At 38.0% G+C, this 20,052-nt stretch overlaps 1 protein-coding gene across 10 annotated transcripts in view; it reads left to right on the plus strand.

Moving 5' to 3' along the window:
• Positions 1–20,052, plus strand: part of Anks1b (ankyrin repeat and sterile alpha motif domain containing 1B) — a 1,013,218-nt gene that overhangs the window by 327,871 nt on the left and 665,295 nt on the right. For all 10 annotated transcript variants that reach the window (XM_076919966.1, XM_076919965.1, XM_076919964.1 and 7 more), the window contains exon 10: positions 10,762–10,927. In XM_076919966.1, coding sequence (XP_076776081.1) covers positions 10,762–10,927 — 166 coding nt within the window. The remainder of the gene's footprint in view (positions 1–10,761; positions 10,928–20,052) is intronic.

The raw sequence follows: 20,052 nt of genomic DNA on the forward strand, positions 1-20,052 counted from the left end.
GGCACTATTAGGAGGTGTGGCCTTATTAGAGGGAATGTGTCACTGTGGGAGAATGTTTTAAGGTCTCCTATGCTCCAGCTCCACTGAGTATGGAAGCTAGCCTCCTGGCTGTGTGTAGAAAACAGACTCCTTCTAGCTGCCTTTGGATCAGGATGTAGAACTCTTGGCTCCTCCAGCAGCATGTCTGTCTGCTTGCTGCTGTGCTTCTCACTATGATGACAATGCACTAAACCTCTGAAACTGTAAGGCAGCCCCAGTGAAATGTTTGCCTTTATAAAAGTTGCCATGGTCACAGTGTCTCTTCATAGCAATATAACCCCAACTAAGATACCAGGTATCAGAAAAAAGCTACACAAAAGTTTTTTAAAGTCCGTATCAACTAGTGATGTAAACAGACTAAGCTGGAAGATGTTTTAGCTCATATGTTCAACAAAAATATATAAAGTGCCCATTTTAAGCCCCCTTTGCATTGTTGATAGGAATTTAGTTCAGAGTCGTTGCTTGATTTCATGTGTGTTGAATGATAAAGGAGAGCAGACGCCTCTCCTTTTACAGTGTCTCTTGTTATTTTCATGATCAGCTATTATCACTTGCTCATTTTTTTCTTAAGTTGTTGATCCCTTTAATTTTAATTTACAAATCCATTTACAGGTTAAAGATATGAGTACTTTGTCATTGAAAGTTTTACTTTTTCCAATACAATGTTTTTAATGATTGTTTGGGAATTTCATACCTAGATCATACTCATTTCACATTCCTTCCAAGTCCACCCTTCCACACCTGTGTCCTTCCTCACACCCATCCCCTCCCCCCAAAAAAGAAAAAAAAAATACACCAACTCTAATTTGTGTTGCTCATATACTCATTGAAGATTGGCCAAATTGCCAGTGGCAAGCCTGCCTCTCTTGCTCTCCACCTTGTTTGGAGACAGAGTCTCTCACCAACACTGAAGTTCATCAACTTGCCTAGGCTGACTGACCAATAAGCCCCAGGGAATCTGCTGGTCTCCAATCTCCAGTACTAAGAGTGCTAAGGTTACCAGGGTGCCCCCGCATCTAGCTTTTAGATAAGTGCTGGAGATTTGCACTTAGGTCCTCGTGCTTATAGAAAAGGTACTTTATCAAATGAGCTATCCCCAGACCCCTTGTAGCTGACTGTAGATCCAAGGTTAGCATGCTGCACTGCTATAGTACTGATTCATCTTCTTTCCTCTTCTTAAAAGGGATTTTCTTTTTAAAAGATGTTTATTTATTTTTTGAGAATTTTATACATATATACAATGTGTTTTTATCAAACTCACCTTCCTGTGCCTCCTCTGTGTTTCCCAGGTGTCCACATTTCTACCACCACATCTTATTGCCACCTTATGTAGTCATACATATACATACACAGACACAGACACAGAGACTAGACATAGACATATATGCGTATATATATATGTGTGTGTGTGTGTGTGTGTGTGTATACTTCATGTGTATGTGTGTGTTACTTGAGCCTATGTATTTGCACTGCAAGCATGCCAACACTTCACTATGTGAAGGCCAAAAAAGGATATTGGGTCTCCTGGAAGTGACGTTACAGAGGGTTGCGAGCTGCTTGAAGTGAACGCTGGGTCTTTTGGAAGAGTAGAAGATGCTCTTAACTGCTTAGTCAACTCTTCAACTGCATGCATTCTGTGCATCTCTTTGTCTGTCTGCCTCTTTCTGTCTCTGTCTTTCTCTCCCTGCCCTCCACCCCCAAATCTAATTGATAGTGCTGGTTTTATATATGTGGTTGTAAGGCCATGTGTGGTCCCTTTCCTGAAGTAAACTGCCTCTCCATCCCTGAGAAACCATCAATGCTAATTTCCGTTTAGCTAAAGGTAGAACTTTGTGAGCTCCTCCCCATCCATGTTGGAATTTTGATTGGCTTGATCTTATGCAGGCCGTGTACATGCAGCCAAAGCCCCTGTGAGTTTAAGTGTTCAACCAGCCTGTTGTGTCTGGAAAATACTGTTATGTAAATGATCTTTCTGATTATATTGTTCAGTCGGGTTAATCCAATATTGGCTCCTCATCTCCAGATCTTTAACTTATGTACAGACAGACAGACATAAGTACAATCTCTTTATCTATGCACCATGATATAGTCAGCAGTGTAGGGATTGAACTGTGGTTCTCAGGCAAAGGCCATTATTCTCCTTAAAAGAGTAACCAGTGTTCCTTTCTCTAGGGCTGTCCTGTGGGCATCAATGACCCTTCTTTAAAAAATTATTTTACCATTGTTCTATATTTGAATTATGAGGTACCTGCCTTGAACGTCATTGAAGATCTTTTGAAGATAATTTTTCTTGATACTGTGGGTATATCTGAGTAAATCAGGCTACTTCCACAAGCTTTTATTTGCTTTGAGTCATTTGGAATTGTGAGTCATCTCTAACGTCCAAACCACCGCAAACCCACACTCCCATGTTTAAGGGTTATTTTCTCTTTTCTTAGCATAAGCATCCAAAGCAAAGGGAAAGCAGGTATCACAATGTTAACTCAATTCTTCCGATTGTTTTCATTTACCTAAACTCTTAAACTCTGTCTAACTCAATTGCCATCCCTGCTAACATGGAGATGGACAGGCTAGGTAGGAAGACTCTCAGACTAGAGAACCTTTTAGAGTAACAGGTTCTCAACCTTTCTAATGCTGAGACCCTTTAATACAGTTCCTCATGGTTGTAGTGACCCCAACCAGAAAAATATCTTATTGCTACTTCATAACTGTAATTTTGCTACTGTTATGAACCATAATGTAAATATTCTATATGCAGGATATCTGATATGCGACCCCCAGAGGGTTTGTGGCCCAAAGGTTGAGAGCCACTGTTGCACAGGAAGCAGCCAAGTTCAACTCAACATGCTCTTTAATTGATAGAAGTCCAGTCTGAAGACGAGGCTTCTGTTCATCTTGCCACTCTCTGTCCATACCATGTGAACTCTTAGAGAGAGAATCTTTCTATCCTCTCTTCCGTCTTACACATATTTGAAACAGATATTTCCCTGTGACTTTTTCTCTTCACTTTTTCTACATGTGACATTTACTAAATGGCAAATGATTCTTTTACTCGTCTGTGTTCAAAGAAAACATCCCATTTGGCTCCCCCTGCCCCCTTCATATGTGGATCACAGTGGCTAGCCTCATGGCCCAGGAAAAGTCTCCATTCATTGTTTCTTAAACTTCTTGGTTTCTTCACATGGCTATGAGCTGGGGTAAGAGGAAAGTTCATGGTAGTGCTCCATTAAAAAGTCTCAATGCCCCCATTTCTGATCTTAAAAGTTCTCGATTGGAATGTTTGTGAAGTAATTGTGCCCATCACTGGTCTCTTCATTGCTGTGACAGATTCTCCTAAGTCACAAAGTTAACTCACTCCCTCCACCTCTTTGATAAGGAAAACTTGCACACTCTTACCACAGTCAGCTAATCTAGTTAGTCTTTCCTGTATGAAGTTGCTAAAACAAATCATTACTAATTAGTACAGAAGGGAGGAGGCTGGGTACTCTCGCTAGTATGAATATCATACTTCCATTAAATTAAGCCAATGCCATATTAAATAGCTGATTTATTACATTTTAATACCAGTAGCTGAAATTCTCAATTCTTGTGTGTGTGTGTGTCATTGCTAATAATAGCTTATTTCTTTACTAGAAGATCTTATGTTTGATTTCTTATAATAATTGATTTATTCAGTAGTTTTTAGCATCTATAGAAGTACAATATAAACAACATATAAAACATAGTTTATTTTTCTGTGGGTGAGGGAATACATACTTCCTATTAATTTAGTCAGTGCTCAGTCATTTGGACAAAGCACTGTTTTGGTCCATACATGTACAATTGAGTAGGGTAGACAGGATGAGGCAGGCTAACCAAAACAAAGCATCAAAAGTTTACATTTCCTTAGTTCACCTAAGCAGTATAGGACTTAGGGATCTATTTAGGATCCAGGGTCTGGAAATCAATTCTTTGGAAGAGAGCTGCTTATGTTCTTATGGCCAAGAACACAGCTGCAGTCTTGCTACTGCTATTATAAGAATGTGAACACAGATATAAGTCTAGGATCTAGAACCTAAAATAAAGCCAAATATGAAAAAGACAATTGCTCACCAAATTGAGAACCCTATTGCATTAGAATAGGTATAGTGGAGTCCTCAAGACCAGTCACCTCATTTTCCATCTCTGTTGCCGTTGCTGGGACTGTTTTTCAGTGGTAGATTGAGAGTTAACTTGTTTACAAAGGCCAGGACTTCCCACTGTAGGAAGAGGAATTTCAAAAGCTTCAAAAATCATCAGGGCCAGATTCTCCTCACAAATGTATGGGTTTTGCTTTTGATATACGTTTATGAGAGAAGACTTAATGCTGTGGTTGTATAGATCTGGTCATAGTACTTTTTAATTACAATACAAATATATGAATTTTAGGTTGGAGTCCAGCTCTTCCACTGTACAGACGCTTTTATTAGATAAGTCTTTCAACACACCCAAAACCATTTTTGAATGAAAATTGGATTGATTGTTGTGGGCACCAAATGGGAATCATTTGGGCAAATAAAGTAGGGCTTGTTTCACAGAACACAAAATACCTTGCAAATAGGTATTGCTGTTCTCCCTACAGTGATCTGAATGTATGGTTGTCTTCAAATGGTTTTGTCTCAAACTTAATTAAACAAAAATTGATCGAGTGTTTATGTGCCTTTTAAAGAAGATGGCCTCGGCTCTCATGGAAGTAGAAGAAGCAGGCTAGAGAACACAAAATGAAGAATTATTTTATGACCTCATTTTCCTCAGCATGTATTCACTGCCCTGCTGTCCACATGAAACTTTGCTAAATGCCAGACAAACACTTTAAATATTAAGACTATTATCATAATAATAGGATTATACTTCAACTAATTAAACAGCACCTTGGTTATTTGTCCATTTCTTGTTATGCAAATATAATTTCTATGAGGAACACTAGTATACTCGATGAAATCGCTTAGTCTGGGGATTCGAAGGTGCTTTATGAGATCTGCTTAGTATTGACATGTACTAAGTCCATAGCATTAATTCTTCTCTCATAAAGTTATATCAAAAGCAAGAGCACTAACTGAGACATGACTAAGCCTTAACTCCCTCCTATGAGTGCTTGTTTGGAAATAAAATAAATATGAGAAAAGCCGTTTTAGAGCTAAGAGGCTAGTTTGGAAGTTGCTCTGTCAGGTAAAGTGGGACACACTGGATATCCGGACAAAGTACAGCAGAAAGAAATAAATGTGGTTGAGATAACATCCACTGAAAGATAAGTATAGTTCTTCATTGACTGGGAATCACACTGAGGAAGCATCAGAAATGAAGGCTAGCTTGGTTAAGAGACTTGATATATGAAAGTATAATTTATTGGTTTGTGGGCAAAGCATAGGGAATTATTTAATAACTCAGAAAATATTTATTCATTAAAATAAATATGAGGGTAATAATGAATGACTTGACAGTGATGAATATAAGGAGAGATTTATTCATCCATTTACAAAATGAATCTTAAGGCTTTGGTAATCAACTATATGATGCTAGTTCTAGATCCAACTGACATATGGAGCAAATTAGAAAATTTCAGAAATAGGTTTGACTTTATATAAGCATATGGCAGATACCTTTTGTTGTGGGAATTCTATTTCAAAAGAGTAGACTATATAAACAAGTTGTATAAATAAGTGGTTTCTTTAAATAGGAAAATATTACATTTAAATATGTTAGAACTGACTAAATTATGACTACATGTATACTGGAATCTAACCTTACATTTATTAATTGAGCATGTGCAGATGTATTCAACTTAGAATGGGGTCAAATCTTGATAAACCTATTGCAAGTTAAAAATATTCTAAACCAATGCTGTATTTACTTCACCTAATCTGGCAGACATCATAGTTTAGCAATAAAATACATTGTAGTATAACACTAAGTCATCCCTTTGATCCCATGAATCACTGAGACCTGTGATTTGCTACCACTAAGGAGTATCCTAGTGGGACATAGCACATATCACTAGGCTAATCTAAGATGAAACTCAAAATTTGGAATATAGTTCATATGAATGTATATTGCTCTTGTATATCATAGAATCAGAAAATATTGTCAAACATTGAAATTGAGGATCAAAGATATTTACCACTGAAAAGAGTTCATAATATATTTTTGGAAGTAAATAACAGATTGTAAAATAAAATTTATATATAATTTATGTTAGTATATGATTTATAGAAAGTTAGATGTAGCAGTACATTGCTATTATCACAGCACTTTGGAGGCTGAGGCAGGGGATTGAAAACTGAGCTACACAGTCAGACACTATTGCAAAATTCTTGAAGGAAAAATAATTATAGATACAGAGATACTCAAAACACAAAATAGGAAAGGAGCAGTCTCTTCAATAAACTGTTATGGAAAACCGCATAGCTTCATAGAAGTATTGCCTTAGATTTTCATCTCAGACTCTATGCAAGCATTAACTTAAAATGGACTTAAAACATAAAACCTGAAACTGTAAAAGTACTAGAAGAAAAATTAAAATCTTCATGCTATTGAGCTGGGCAATGTTTAACAAAAACAAAGTAGACAAATGAATTACCTTGGACAAGTGGCTTTTGTTCAGCAAAAGAAAGAGCAGAATGAACAGACAACTTATGAAACAGGATAAAATATTTGTAAACCATACATAATTTAAAGGGTTTATAACACCATACACAACACTCAAACAACTCCAGAGCTGGAAACAATTAACCCTTTAAAAGGGTCAAAGGATGTGGAGAGCTTTCCATAAAGAACATATGTAGGAGGACCAATAGGTATAAATAAGGCCTCTACCTAATAATCAGAAGAATGCAAATCAAAGTTAAAATGAGATATGGCTAATATTAAAAAGATAAAAATTCACTAGTATTAGGAGAATATGGAGAAAATGAAACCTATGAACATCAGTGGATGGGTTATCAGTTGACGCAGCCATTATGGTAAATGGAATAGAGTTTCCCAAAAAATTAAAAATATTGTGAATGATCCAACTCACTCCCAGGAATCTACCCATAGGATATGGAATGAGTGTGCCAAGACGTTATAATGACTCTCGTGATTATTGTAGCCCTACTCACAGAAGTCAAGATTTGGAATCAGCCTGTGCACGAGGAAATGGAGAATGTAAATCAGCCCCTCCTTAGAAGTTAAATTTCCAAGTCATTTTTAAGGATTTAAAAATCCTATTAATTATCCATAAGTAGTAACACTGAAACTTTACCAAGTCCATGAATTGCTCTGAATTTTTTAATGCAGTGTTTTACCTGGAATCATTTCTAGTTATTTTATTTTGGAGATTATGTCATTACATCATTCCTCCCTTCCCTGTCCTCTCTCCAAAACCTCCCAGGTATACCCTACTTGTTCCCATTCAAATTCATGGCCTGTCTTTTCATATACCTATATGATATATATATATATATATATATATATATATATATGCCTTTTCATATTCTATATATCTTTTTTCATATATCTATATACATATATAACCCTGCTCAGTCTGTAAAATGTCACTTGTATGAATGTTTTCAGTGCTGAAAATCTTTCTCTCTCTCTCTTTTCTTTCTTTCTTTCTTTCTTTCTTTCTTTCTTTCTTCTTCTTTCTTTCTTTCTTTCTTTCTTTCTTTCTTTCTTTCTTTCTTCTTCCTCCATTCCTTCCTTTCTTCCTTCCTTTCTTTCTTCCTTTCCTTCTCTTCTTTCAGCTCATCTTCCTTCTCTTCTTTCTCTGCTTCTTCCTCCTCTTCTTCCTCTGTTTCCTCTCCCTCCCCTCCTCTTTTCATCCTCCTCTTTCTCATTCTCATCTTCCTCCTTTCTTACTTCCCTTCTTTTCTTTCTCCTCTTCCTTTTCTTCCTCACCCTCCTCTTTCTCATTATTTTCATCTTCCTCATTATCTTCATTCTCTTCCTTCTTTTCTTTCTCCTTCTCTTCCTTTTATTCCTCCTCTTTTTTCTACTCCCCTTCCTTTTCCTTTCCTCCTCCTTTTCCTCTTCCTTCTCCTCTTCCTCCTCTTCATCTTTCTCTTCACCTTTCTTTTCCTTTACTTCCTCCTCCTCTTTTTTCTCCCCTTCTTTCTCATTTTCTTTTTTTCTTTATTTTTCTCCCCTTCTTCTTTCTCCTCCCTCCTTTTACCTTTTTCTCCTCTCCTTACTCCTCTTCCTCCTCTTCCTCCTCCTCACCCTCCTCCTCATTATTTTTCATAGTTCTTACAACATTTGCTGTCAATTGTTTCGTGATGTTTGCCATTCCAGCTGGAATAAGATTAGAGTCTCTTTCATTAGACTCTATTCAGTTTTACTGTTGTAACCTCAACATCTCTTTTTTTCTCCTACTTCCCCTTCTTTTGTTTTTTTTTCTTTTATTCTCCTTTCTTTCTGTGCTACCCAGGCTGCTGGCCTCATTTTAAGTAAAATATCGTTGCCACAGCCTCATGTATGTCTGGGATTGCATATGTATGTTACAGTTTTTCAGTTTTGAAAGGCAATGAAGTAAAGAATAACAAACTAACAAAGTGGTAAAATCATTTATACAGTAGTACTGCTATCTACATAAAGGACAAGGGGCTATCTAGCAGATGCACAGGCTTATTCAACTGTTGTGTGGCACGATCTGCAGCTGATTCTGGAGATAGGGTGGTGCACAGGGCAAAGTGCATAAAGCAAAGTCAAGTTCTCTGGTACAATGCCACAAATATGCTTCATCCATAATCTCATCCAGAGAACTAGCTGGAGATTTCTGGCAATGGAGAGTCTACTCTTACTGCTTTCTAGTCATGTTTGTCAGCTTATTATTTTGTCAGAATATGTTTATTTTATAAGAAAATTAATACTATTAATTCATAAAACTTACTTTGGTTATTTAATCACATTTTCTCTCCTTGTCTTTTTGTTTTGTTGTTGTTGTTATTTGCCTTTTAAGAGCTATGCCCTTCCCTCCAATTTGTGAGACAGCTCTTGAGGGAGAGCCTTTCAGATATGTCGAGAAAACCACTGTGTGGCTGTGCAGCTTCTCTAGATAGAGTGCTGTGTCTCCTTTCATCATTTTCTTCTCTGACATGGGTTTTAAAGCCCATGCCCTCCTGATTGCTTCCTCTGGATGCTTTCTACTTTGTCACCCTTTGTTGTTAAAAATAAATTACTCCCAATTTCCCGCTCTCAATAGAGTAAAGTGAACATAATTGACTCTTTGATGTGTGAGGGTCTGGTGTGGTCTGAAAGCAATTACCCTGACCTTGAATTGCACTCACTGTAAATATCATTATAGAGAAAGGAGGAGCTCACATGGAATCTGTAGCAACACCGGAGTACATCGTGGAAGATTGTTGGAAAATGAGTTTATATTCCTGTTATTTGTTTCTCAGTTCTAAACTGTGCTTTATAAGATAGCAAATAGAAAAACATAAAATGTGATGCATTCTGCACTCCATCATGCAGGTTATTTGTCTTCTGTAGAAGACTAGGAATTCCCAAACAACAAGGGCTATCTATGTCTTACTAACTGAAAATAAAATCTCCAGTGCTTAGCCTCTGTGCTTAACATAGTTACACACACACACACACACACACACACACACATTCAGATACACTCAAATACACATTCACACACTCAAATTCACTCTCACTCAAACTCACACACTCAAACATACACACTTAAATACACACTCAAACATACTCACACATTCTCACACACAATCACACACTCTAACTTACACACTCAAACACACTCACACACTTAAACACACACACTCACACATTCTCACACTTACACACTCAAACACATGCAAACACATGGGGAAAGTCCAATAATTATTGGTAACTAGTTAATACATCATTCTTAAGAAATTAAGATGTTATTCAATTAATTGAACTGTGGTTTTTAGAATATGTTGAAGAATTTAGTAACATAAATTTTGGATCTAAATCATATCTTGTCCTTAAAAAGGGTATCAGTAGTTTATTAGCTGCATAGTTAACAGTATTCACACGGAGAAAATATTAATGTGTTGGATGGAATACTTATAATTCTGAGAGAAAACTCAAATAGTAATACTTCAAACTATAAGGATGCTTATATTTACTTATGAAGCCTGAAGAAATTGGTCCTGGGTCTATTCAAGCTACCCAACTATACACTCTTATCTTATCTTAATGTTGCAACTTTTCCATTCTTGAGTTTGCATTGTAGAAAAAAAAATCTTCTCTTCACTTAGAGAGGTGCCTAGGAGTAGCCTCCTCACAAACTTCTCTGGAAAAAAAAATCATCCTTTCAGAAGCCTCCCAGAGGATTCTGCTTGTGTCTTAGTGGTCCAGGCTAAGTTACATGGTTATCACTAGGAGGCAGGCAAAGGGCAGAGTGTTGGAAATAATGGTTGATTAAAACAGTTTACTCTGTGACTAGGAAGTGTGTGTGTGTGTGTGTGTGTGTGTGTGTGTGTGTGTGGTGTACCAGAGGAAGAACAAAACTTAATAACCAATGCAGTATCAGGGGAACCAAATGATAAGAACACTTGAAAAATATCAGTGGTCACAATGGAGTGACATGGTTATGGGACCTTTTCAAGTAGACAGAATATCAGTTCTCAGCCAATTTGATACTACTGATGGACCCAGCGATCTTTCCTGATTCTTATAAATCAAACGAGACTGCAGTTTTACTAAGAAGTTTTTTCCCCCTCTCCTTTCCAGGAGTCTTATCCAAAGAAGAGGAATTACCCCATGGAAATCGTACCATCTGCTTCTCTGGACACATTCCCTTCAGAAAATGAGAACTTCCTTTGTGAACTCATGGACACAGCTGTTACAAAGAAACCCTGTTCCTTAGAAATTGCAAGGGCACCTTCTCCGAGAACTGGTAATATTTCCTGCTCTCAATTGGCCAATTCAATTTGCATACCCACATAAGTGAAAATACATTATTAATACTTTATTTAATACTGTGTTATCAAAATGAAAGTGCCCCAATGATCAACTTTGCAGTCCAAGTGAATACAGGTAAGTCATGAGTTTCAATGTGAAACCTCTTCATGATTATAGGCTCTTCATGGTGATGGATCTGCCATGTTGAAGCTACTTGGATGTGTTTTAATTGTTAAGAAGCTTGGTCAGATGTAATGCTTTGGGTCTTTGGTAGGAGGAGTCTTTATAGGATCTTAGAGCATCCTATTTGTTTCTAACTTAACAAATTATATTTCACCACTAAATTTAATTTATTATATAATAGTATGCTTGTATCTGTTCTTTTTTCTTCTTGTCTGTTTTTTGGTTATTTGTTTGTTTTAGAGGGGATTGGTTTTGAGACAGGGTCTCAGTGTGTAGCTATGGCTGTCCTAGAACTCACTATGTAAAACAGGCTGGCCTTGAACTCACAGAGGTCTGCTTGTTTCTGTCTCCCAAGTACTTGGATTAAAGGCATAAATATGCTTGATCTTGTTTTTTTTTTTCTTTTTTTAATTCATGTTGCAAACTAGAGAGTAAGGCAAGACAAATATTGTCTCCATTCACTGCTAAAGAAAATGAGTTTGTATCTTATCTACAATAAACAAATGCTTGGGCCTATGTTTGAACATGAGTTTTTGTCTGACCATTGATGATATACAATATGTTTCTATAAAAATGAATGGAGGAGGAAAGATTCAGGTTGATACTCAGTATATCAACAGGACCTTTGTTAAAGTTTGGAAGAGAAGCTCTTTGGAGCACGAGAAAGTTTGACAATCTACTAGCTGCTTATCTTTGTACGATTAATTATAGAAATGAGCTTGTAAATCCAGGTGAGAAGTGGTAAAACTGTGAGACTCTGGAGATGACAATAGGAATGGAAAACACAGGTTACATGGACAATATCAAAGAGTTATGAAGGTAGCACAGGAAAAAAGCAGTGAGCAGAAGGAAATGGTAATTCATTTTAGGATAATTAAGGCTTAGTTTAGTTTGAAGGTAGGAAGGATTTTTCTGGTGGAGAGAGGTACTGCAGTTGAAATATCCAAAGAAAGAAAAGAATGGGTAGATGTCAGCCATCAATAGCCCAGGTAAGTGCAGACATTCCTTGCCCAGAGATGAAAAGAGGTAAGTGTGGTTGTGATTATTAGAGAAAAATTCTGCTACACAAAAGTGTAGCAGAATGTGTTTATTTCTGCATAAGTTGGCACACTATAGTGGGCATAGTTCAGCAGCAGAGTGCTTGTCTGGTATGTACAAGGCTCTAGGTTCAGATCCAAGGGTGGAGTGGGGAAGCAATGGTTGAAAGAAAAAGTTAGAGAGGGGTTGAAATAATACCCAGAAAAGCCATTATAAATAATTGGATAGAAATTTTAAGAGATGGACAAATAGACTTTGGGGAGTGCTGAGTCAGGAGTGCCATATGAATCATAAGCATAACAGAAAGAAGAATTTTTTGGATAAGGTAAAATTATAGTAATAAAAATAGTTAAAATTATGATGTACTTATGATTACATGTTGTAAGTATTTTATGTGTATCAATGTAATTATGATTACATGTTGTAAGTATTTTATGTGTATCACCTCATATAACTCTTAAAATGTTGTGAGATATTAATATTATCCATCACTTTAAATGAAGAAATGGAGGTCCTGACACATTAGGTAGCATGCAGGATTCTGTCAATAGGGTTGGATCTGGGGCTTGGACTTGAGTGATGGAATTTGTGTTTCTTATCCAGTGCTGTCGTACTACATTATGTCAGAGGGCAAGGTGAATTAGGAATGGTAAACAAAGAAGTAGGTGCTAAAGAATGTGTGGTCAGATAGAAGTTCACATGTGATAGTAAAAGTCTGGAAAGATATAAGGATAGGAGAAGCTCAGATGATCACAGCCTATAGACGAAGGTAGGCTAAATGAGTTATCCACATACTATCATGCAGCATAAGATCAGTGCTCATAGCATCTATAGAAATGGGTGAAAGCCAGACCTTTGCGATAAGAGAGGTAACAAAGCACATGGTAGACTTGAGGGGAATGGTTCATTGAGGCAGGAAAGTATTGTCAAATGTGCAAAGCTGTAAGGGAGTTTTGAGGAGGGCATAGACACAGGGAGGGGTCAGGAGTGACGACAGAGGAAGGAGTGCAAGTGTGGAAGGGCGGTTTCTCTTTAGTCATCTGTCAACATTTTAATTTTCTTGATATGCCAGAAGTATCCCAAATGCTAGGGACCTTGGGATATGGAAGAGTTGTGCCCAGGTACAGAGGCTAATTCGTCTCTGATCAACTCTCTGCTGTAAACAAGGAATGCTATGTAAAAATATAGGGAAGAGGAGGGAAAAGAAATGTTAACAGCACCAAAAAACTCATGAAATTCACATGGATCTCACCTGACTTTGGAGCCCGTTTCATCCATACATTAGAGAAGCAGGTAGACCAACCAAAGGTAGAGCATGTGTGAAGCCTGTACAGCAGCAAAGCCACATTTGTTCTAAGTAACCCACTGTTGAGACATGTTGCTTGAAGAAATGAATTTAGATATAGAAAGATCTCCATGCCTGCCCAGTATGAGGACTCTACTATGGACACTATCCTCCATAGACTTGGATTTTAAGGTTTACCCTGAATAGTAATCACAAATAATGTTGTCTCAAGCCCTCCATCCCAAAGACTTCACAGTCTTGATTTGTTGTGGGCAAAATGGGGGAGGGGGTTTCCTGAGGAACTCATAGTGTAAACTAGCCCTTGTACAGAGTAGCATCCCAAATTCATCTTATGTAGAAGTTCTGAAAACTGAATTTAGTTTAAAGTAATATCCCCAGCAATGAAGCAGAAACAATTATAACCCCTTTTGGAAGGAGAGTAGAATACTCTCTTCTTTAGGCATCCAAATAATTTCATCACATATTTTTCCTATTAAAATTAGCAGTTTAAGGTAATTAAAGCTGAAGAGAAAGGACCCTCAAACAAGAACTAACAGAAAGAAGGAAAAATATATACACACCTGAAAACACTTCACAGATTGTAATTATCGGTTGTAAAGTATAAAATGACCACACAAAGATAAAGAGGTCATGCTGAAGTAATTTCAGGCACAGAGAAGCTTTGGAAAAATAAACACCACAATATATTTGAGAAGAAAGAGTAAGCTTCTAGAACTGGAAAAGGATGGCACATGCAACATGTGAATTAAAAAATCAGTGTACAGATGGTCTAAGAGATTCCCACTGAAGGAAGTCTTAAAGAATGGGAAGTGGGCTAAGAGGTAAATTCTTAGATCACTATGCAGAAAGGAAAATGATCTAATAGAAGCATATGTGTCATGGAGTTTGTGTACCAAGAATTTCTCACATCTCTGATCAAAGTGTCAGAGTTCTGAAGGTAAGATATTTGAGGAGACAGTGTTCCAAATAGCCCTGCTGTAAGACATCTGAGAAGGTTGTTAAGTGAATGGTAAAGTTTGTCAGCTTATATGATGTGTAAGGATATAATAATTCATAGAGTCCTTTGAAGGTGATAGGGAAGAGCGTTTAACCTCTCCTGGAAGCAGAAGGTAAAGTTTATGAAGAGAGGAGGATGCCTATTCAGTCTGTCTATTGCTATATAAAAGCCTCTAAGCTTGTACTGATAACAGTGATTTATTGTCCCATGGATCTGTGAGTCTATCAGGGTTTTTTTTTTTTTTTTTTTTTTTTTTTTTTTTTTTTTTTTTTTTTTTTTTTTTTTTTTTTTTTTTTTTGCAAAGATCACCTTTCTATCACATTGTGTCAGCCGGGATTACTCACTTGAAGTATTTGGAAAGCCACCTTTATTTTTTTTCCTTTTCCATGTTAGGAATTGAACCCAGGTTCCTATACGTGCTAGTTGCTCCTGTCATGGACCACTCTGCCCATGTTTGGGAGCCAAAATATCGGGGACCACTCTATCAGTGTTGGAACCCGCGCTGCCCCAAGCCTTGGGAGCTAAATTGTTAGAGCCTACACTGCCCCAAGCTGCTCCAATCTGCGGGTTGGGGTTCAGCAAGAGAGAGAGTGAGGACGGATGGGAAGAATGGAGACCAGACAGATGATTCAATCCCATTTATTCTTCAGTCTCTCTTCTTCTCTCCAAGTCCCTAGTTCCCAGTCCTAGTTCCTAGCATCAAGTCTCAGGACCCGGGTTTCAGCACCAAGTCTCAAGTCCTCATCCCAGTTTTAAGTTGCTAGTCTCTTTCCCAATTCCAAGTTCCAACTCTCAGTCTCAAGTTCCTAGTCCCTAGTTCCTAGTCCTTAGTGCATCCAAGTTCCTGGTTTCCAGTCCCAAGTCTTAAGTACTCAGTCTGTTTCTTCTGTCTGCCTCTTTTTATGTCTCACTTCTAAGTCACGCCTTTAAGTCTTGTCTCTAAATCACACCTTTATGTCACACACACACCCAAGGGAAAATCCTGGGTATCTAAAACAAAATGTTATCAGAGTGTGCTAAGCTGTTGTAGGCTGTTGTAAACAAGTCTCTTGTCAGGGTATATGGCTCAAGATGGCTGCAAGGATAATAGCCACCTTCTGTTGACTCCCCAAAGCTCCAACTCTGAGCTACATCTCCGTCCTATAGAGAACCACTGATGTCAAGTCTAGTTAGAAGATGAAGCCTGGCTGGATATCAGGCAGGTTGTAATGATTATGAACTGTGAGCTTAGCTGAGGCTGGAGATCTTTCATTTTCTGTGGATGGCATGATTTTCCTTTGAAGCACTGGTTGGATTCTGAAGGTCCCTTTCTCCCCACTACTAATGGAAACACTAGGACTTCTATTCTGTTACCATTTTGTGTTGTGCAAATCTGGGATGCCAGCATGTCTGGGCTTTGGGTGAGGGCTCTCTTGCTAGCTTGTGGAAAGCTGCCATTTTACTGTGTTGACGCCTGTTCTTTATGTGTATACTCAGGCAAAGGTTTCAGAGAGATGAAGATTCCTCTTCACACCTTGCAGCCATTGTTTCTCTCTTTGAAGCCCTCACCAATGGCTTTGGCAAAGCTCCTTGAGTTCCCAACAGCTTCCCCCTTGAGCTTTTAGGCATTCATAGTCATTTAATTTCAGGTTCTCCAGCTTCTGCCTGCTGACATGTCACAATGTTAAAGCCTTGTGTTTTAGGTTTTCTACTAGAACACCCAATTTCCAACTGTCAAAGTCTCTTCTGGTTATTGATTGCCACACAATGCACCAACCTTAATACTTAGTTGAAATAACAATAACAACATACAATCATTTATTTTGTTTGTAAATCTATAGTTCTGGGATGGCTCTGCAGGAGTTTCTTGCTTGCTATTCTAACTAATTATGCTAGGGAATCTTATCTAAATACTGTAGTAGAATCTGTGTATGAGATCATATCATAGGCCAGATTTGCTGGCCAAAGCTTATGACCCAGGAGGCAGAGGCAGGTGGATGACTGTGAATTCTAGGCTAATTTTAAACAGATCAACAAACAAACGTCTTACCTTTCATATCTGCTGTGGTCTACTTGGATTGCTTTTGGTTTATGTTGAGTTTCCAAGAACAAACACCCCAAGAAAATGTGACAGAGGCTGCACTTCTTTTTAAGGCTTAGCTCTGAATGGTGACATCACTTCTCTTATAGTCAAGAGTAGGAAGTCCCTTCCTGCATTAAAGTGGAGAGAATTTCTTTTCTATGACCCTAGGGAATGCTGAGTACATCACAGCATAAGACATTATTCACCCTGCTGCTTTTGGAAAAGCACAAGTTCATACAACTATCTGAGTTGCTGTTATTTTATAAAAGTAACTTTTATTCACCAGGTGTAATTGCTGCCTCAGAGACTTATTGCTGAATAAGCTCACCCTTTCCAGCTCTTTCTGAACCCTGGCTCCCTGGTTCAACTCAGCTTTCCTGGCTCAAACTTGTCTCCAAGCTGACTGATTCAATATGGCTTCCCTCAGCTTCTCACTGAATTGCTCTGCTTGTCCTCAAACTAACTCTGACATTGTTCTAATCCTCTAGCTCTTTCTTATCCTCTGGCTTCAGCTGTCTCTGCTGATATTCACTGAATTGCATGAATTTACAATCTCAGCTTCACTGCACTGCACTCACTGAACTGACAACTGACTCCCTCTCCCTGTGCTTAATAGCTTAAATAGCTTCTCTTCCTATGACATTCTCATAAGAGTTAGGCATATCCTATCTCTGATTCATTCTGTCAGATCTTTCCGTGATTCATCACTTTGTCTGCCCTTCAATTAGATGTCACTTTCAAATGTGGTTGCTTCCTTCTATAAACTAACTTTGCCTTAAAGGTGCATACTTAGTACATGCCTGTATTCAAGCCAGAGGTATTAAAGGTATGTGGCAGATCACACAGACCTAGGTCTTTGGATGTGAACCCTTACCAGAACAGCCATGTTGTGGGCTTAAAATTCCTCTACAGTTTTGTTTTTGTTTTGTTTTCTAAATGGAATATGAGCTAAACTGCATGGATATATGATCCCCCCTATTGTCTTTGTTACTTAGATTTTAGTACAGAAATCAGCTTGACAAGTTGACCCAGCTGAATTCATAAAGGTTTGTGCTTTGTTCTTTTCGGTTGTGTTTATGAATTCTACCAGTGGGGAGTGTAGTGGAAATTATGTGTTTTTTAATCATAGAAATAAAAAATGAATGCAGATTCCTGGCAGGGACTCCAAAGGAATTGCTCTCTATAAACACCAAAGCTAGTAATACACCATCAGCATAGTTGTGTCTTTAATGCCTAAATTAGGAAACAGTTTGTACCCCCACTCTACTGCTGCTCCATTCTATTCATTCAGTTAACCTGTATCTCTAGAATTCATGGATCTTGCCATTTCCAAGTCTCCCACAGCTATGAGTACTTTATGACTTGTATTTAGTTTTGCACTGCCCTTTCATGGCCAGCCTAGTGAGCTAATAAATTTGGAGGAGGCACTGACCTCGTTTGGAGTTACATATGTGTTCCCTCTGCTACTTCAGGACTTGCAGATGTGGAGACAACTCCTAATGCAGACAAATCTCAGACTGGATGGGATAGAATCTACCTACTTGCCATCCAATATATGTTCACTGAGCACCTCTGGTGGTCTAGGTATTGTGTTAAGTGTTGCCAAGGAAATAGAGTTAAGGTGCAAGCCCCCAAAATGAGAAAATTTGAAGGTTAGTAAGTAACAAGCAAAGCAAGTACTCCTGGATTGTAGAAGAGGGATATGAGTTATAATTTCCTTCCAACAGATGCTTCCTGATCTCAGCCTCAACTATGAAAGATTAGATGGATGGATGGGAGAAGGTATATGACACTGTAGGGACAGTATGTGTAGAGTTCCATGGACATGGAAGAATGAAATTAATTCAGACTAACCTCTTAGATGCTGCTAAGGTGGAATGAATACTAATAAAGAGAAGAGAATATGACATCATCTGGTATTTGTTTTAGAATGAATATTATGAAACAAAATGGGCTTGAATTGTCCAGATGTGAGGTTGGAAGCAGGAAGAATATCTAGCTGATCAATGTGTATTCTGGTTAGAGACTTGAGACACAACTTAGAATCATCTGAGAGGAAAATCTTTAGTTGAAGAATTACCTAGCTCAGACTGGCCTGTAAACATATGTTATGGGTGATTATCATGATTATTAATTGATGGTGATGGGCCCAACCATCAGCATCATTAGGTCCATGTCCTAAGTGTAGGACAATTTAGGCTACATAGTACAGTTAACTAAGTATGGGTCAGACAATAAGCCAGCATGCACCATTCCTCAATGGTTTCTGTTTCAAGATCCTCCCTTGACTTCCTGCCCTGACCACCCTCAATAATGGTTTTTTTTCCTGAAACTGTAAGCTCCCCACCCCAAAGTTTCTTTTTGTCATGGTTTTTATTTCAACAATGAAAAGGCAACTTAAATAGTATACAATCAGTAAGAAATGACTGGCCAGCCAAACGTAATGGTATTGAGGGGGAAGTGCTGGCAGCTGTGCAGGAGTAAAGATCATTCCTTCTCCCTTCAGAGACTCCGACATTTTGGAAATAAATCACCAGTACATTAGAGAACTGTATCTCCAGGAATACATTCAATGGATGACTCAGTTGAATGGCCTGGTGTAGGTTTAAAGCAAAATGGAATGACTGATCTGCATAGGAACTTCCCTGGAAACTTTCCTTGTGGATGGGAAGAAGGGGAAGAGACATAGAAAAGGTTGCCATATAAAAGGAACACATAAAGATTGAATTGTTCACCCTCCACTGTTGTACTAAATATTTAATCTAAAATAAGGAATTTTACCCTGTCTTTGATCAGTTAGTTCCCAGAAAAAAGACACACAAATTTTATATTTATAATGAGAAATGCACTAGATCTGGGCAGATATTTACCCTCTATGTTATTAATTTCTACTTCCCTATCAATAATCCTGAGTTATAACTTGTTATGTTCCATCCTGGCTGCTTTTAACTCTAATTGGCCAGCCCCTGTAGCCATGTTTTCATGACTCACTTACCCCATGGTGTCTTCTCCTTTCTCTGCCTTCTTCCCAGCCTTGTGGTCTCTCCTCAGACTCCAAGCTTAGGAACTGAAATGCCACCTATCTTTCTTCTGCCCAGCTATAGGCTGTAGGCATCTTTTTTCATCAATCATGAATAACTTTGAGGGGAGGGCAAGGTCACAAAGCATCATCACTTGTGTATGTGCAGATTTTCTTGTGCCTGGGGACAACCAGGTCTTAGAAGCCAATATTTAACAATACAGTACATAGCAAAAGACCAAACCTCAACACTCCACACAAAAAAAGGCTTTAAAAGTTTGCAACCCAACTCTTGGTACCTTAGGTGTCATTTTATTTGCAAAATTTAGAGATAGCATTTTCATAGAAGTAATAAAGTAATTAAGTAGGCTTTATTGGGCTTGTCCAACCTATGGCCACATGCTTCAGAATAAGGTGTGAATAGTAAACTTATACAAAACATTAGAAGCTGTGGTTTTTTTTTTTTTTTTGCTTTTTGTTTGTTTGTTTGTTTGCTTGCTTGCTTGCTTGAATGA

The sequence above is a fragment of the Arvicanthis niloticus genome, chromosome 22 (assembly GCF_011762505.2).
Source record: "Arvicanthis niloticus isolate mArvNil1 chromosome 22, mArvNil1.pat.X, whole genome shotgun sequence".
Classification (NCBI taxonomy): domain Eukaryota; kingdom Metazoa; phylum Chordata; class Mammalia; order Rodentia; family Muridae; genus Arvicanthis; species Arvicanthis niloticus.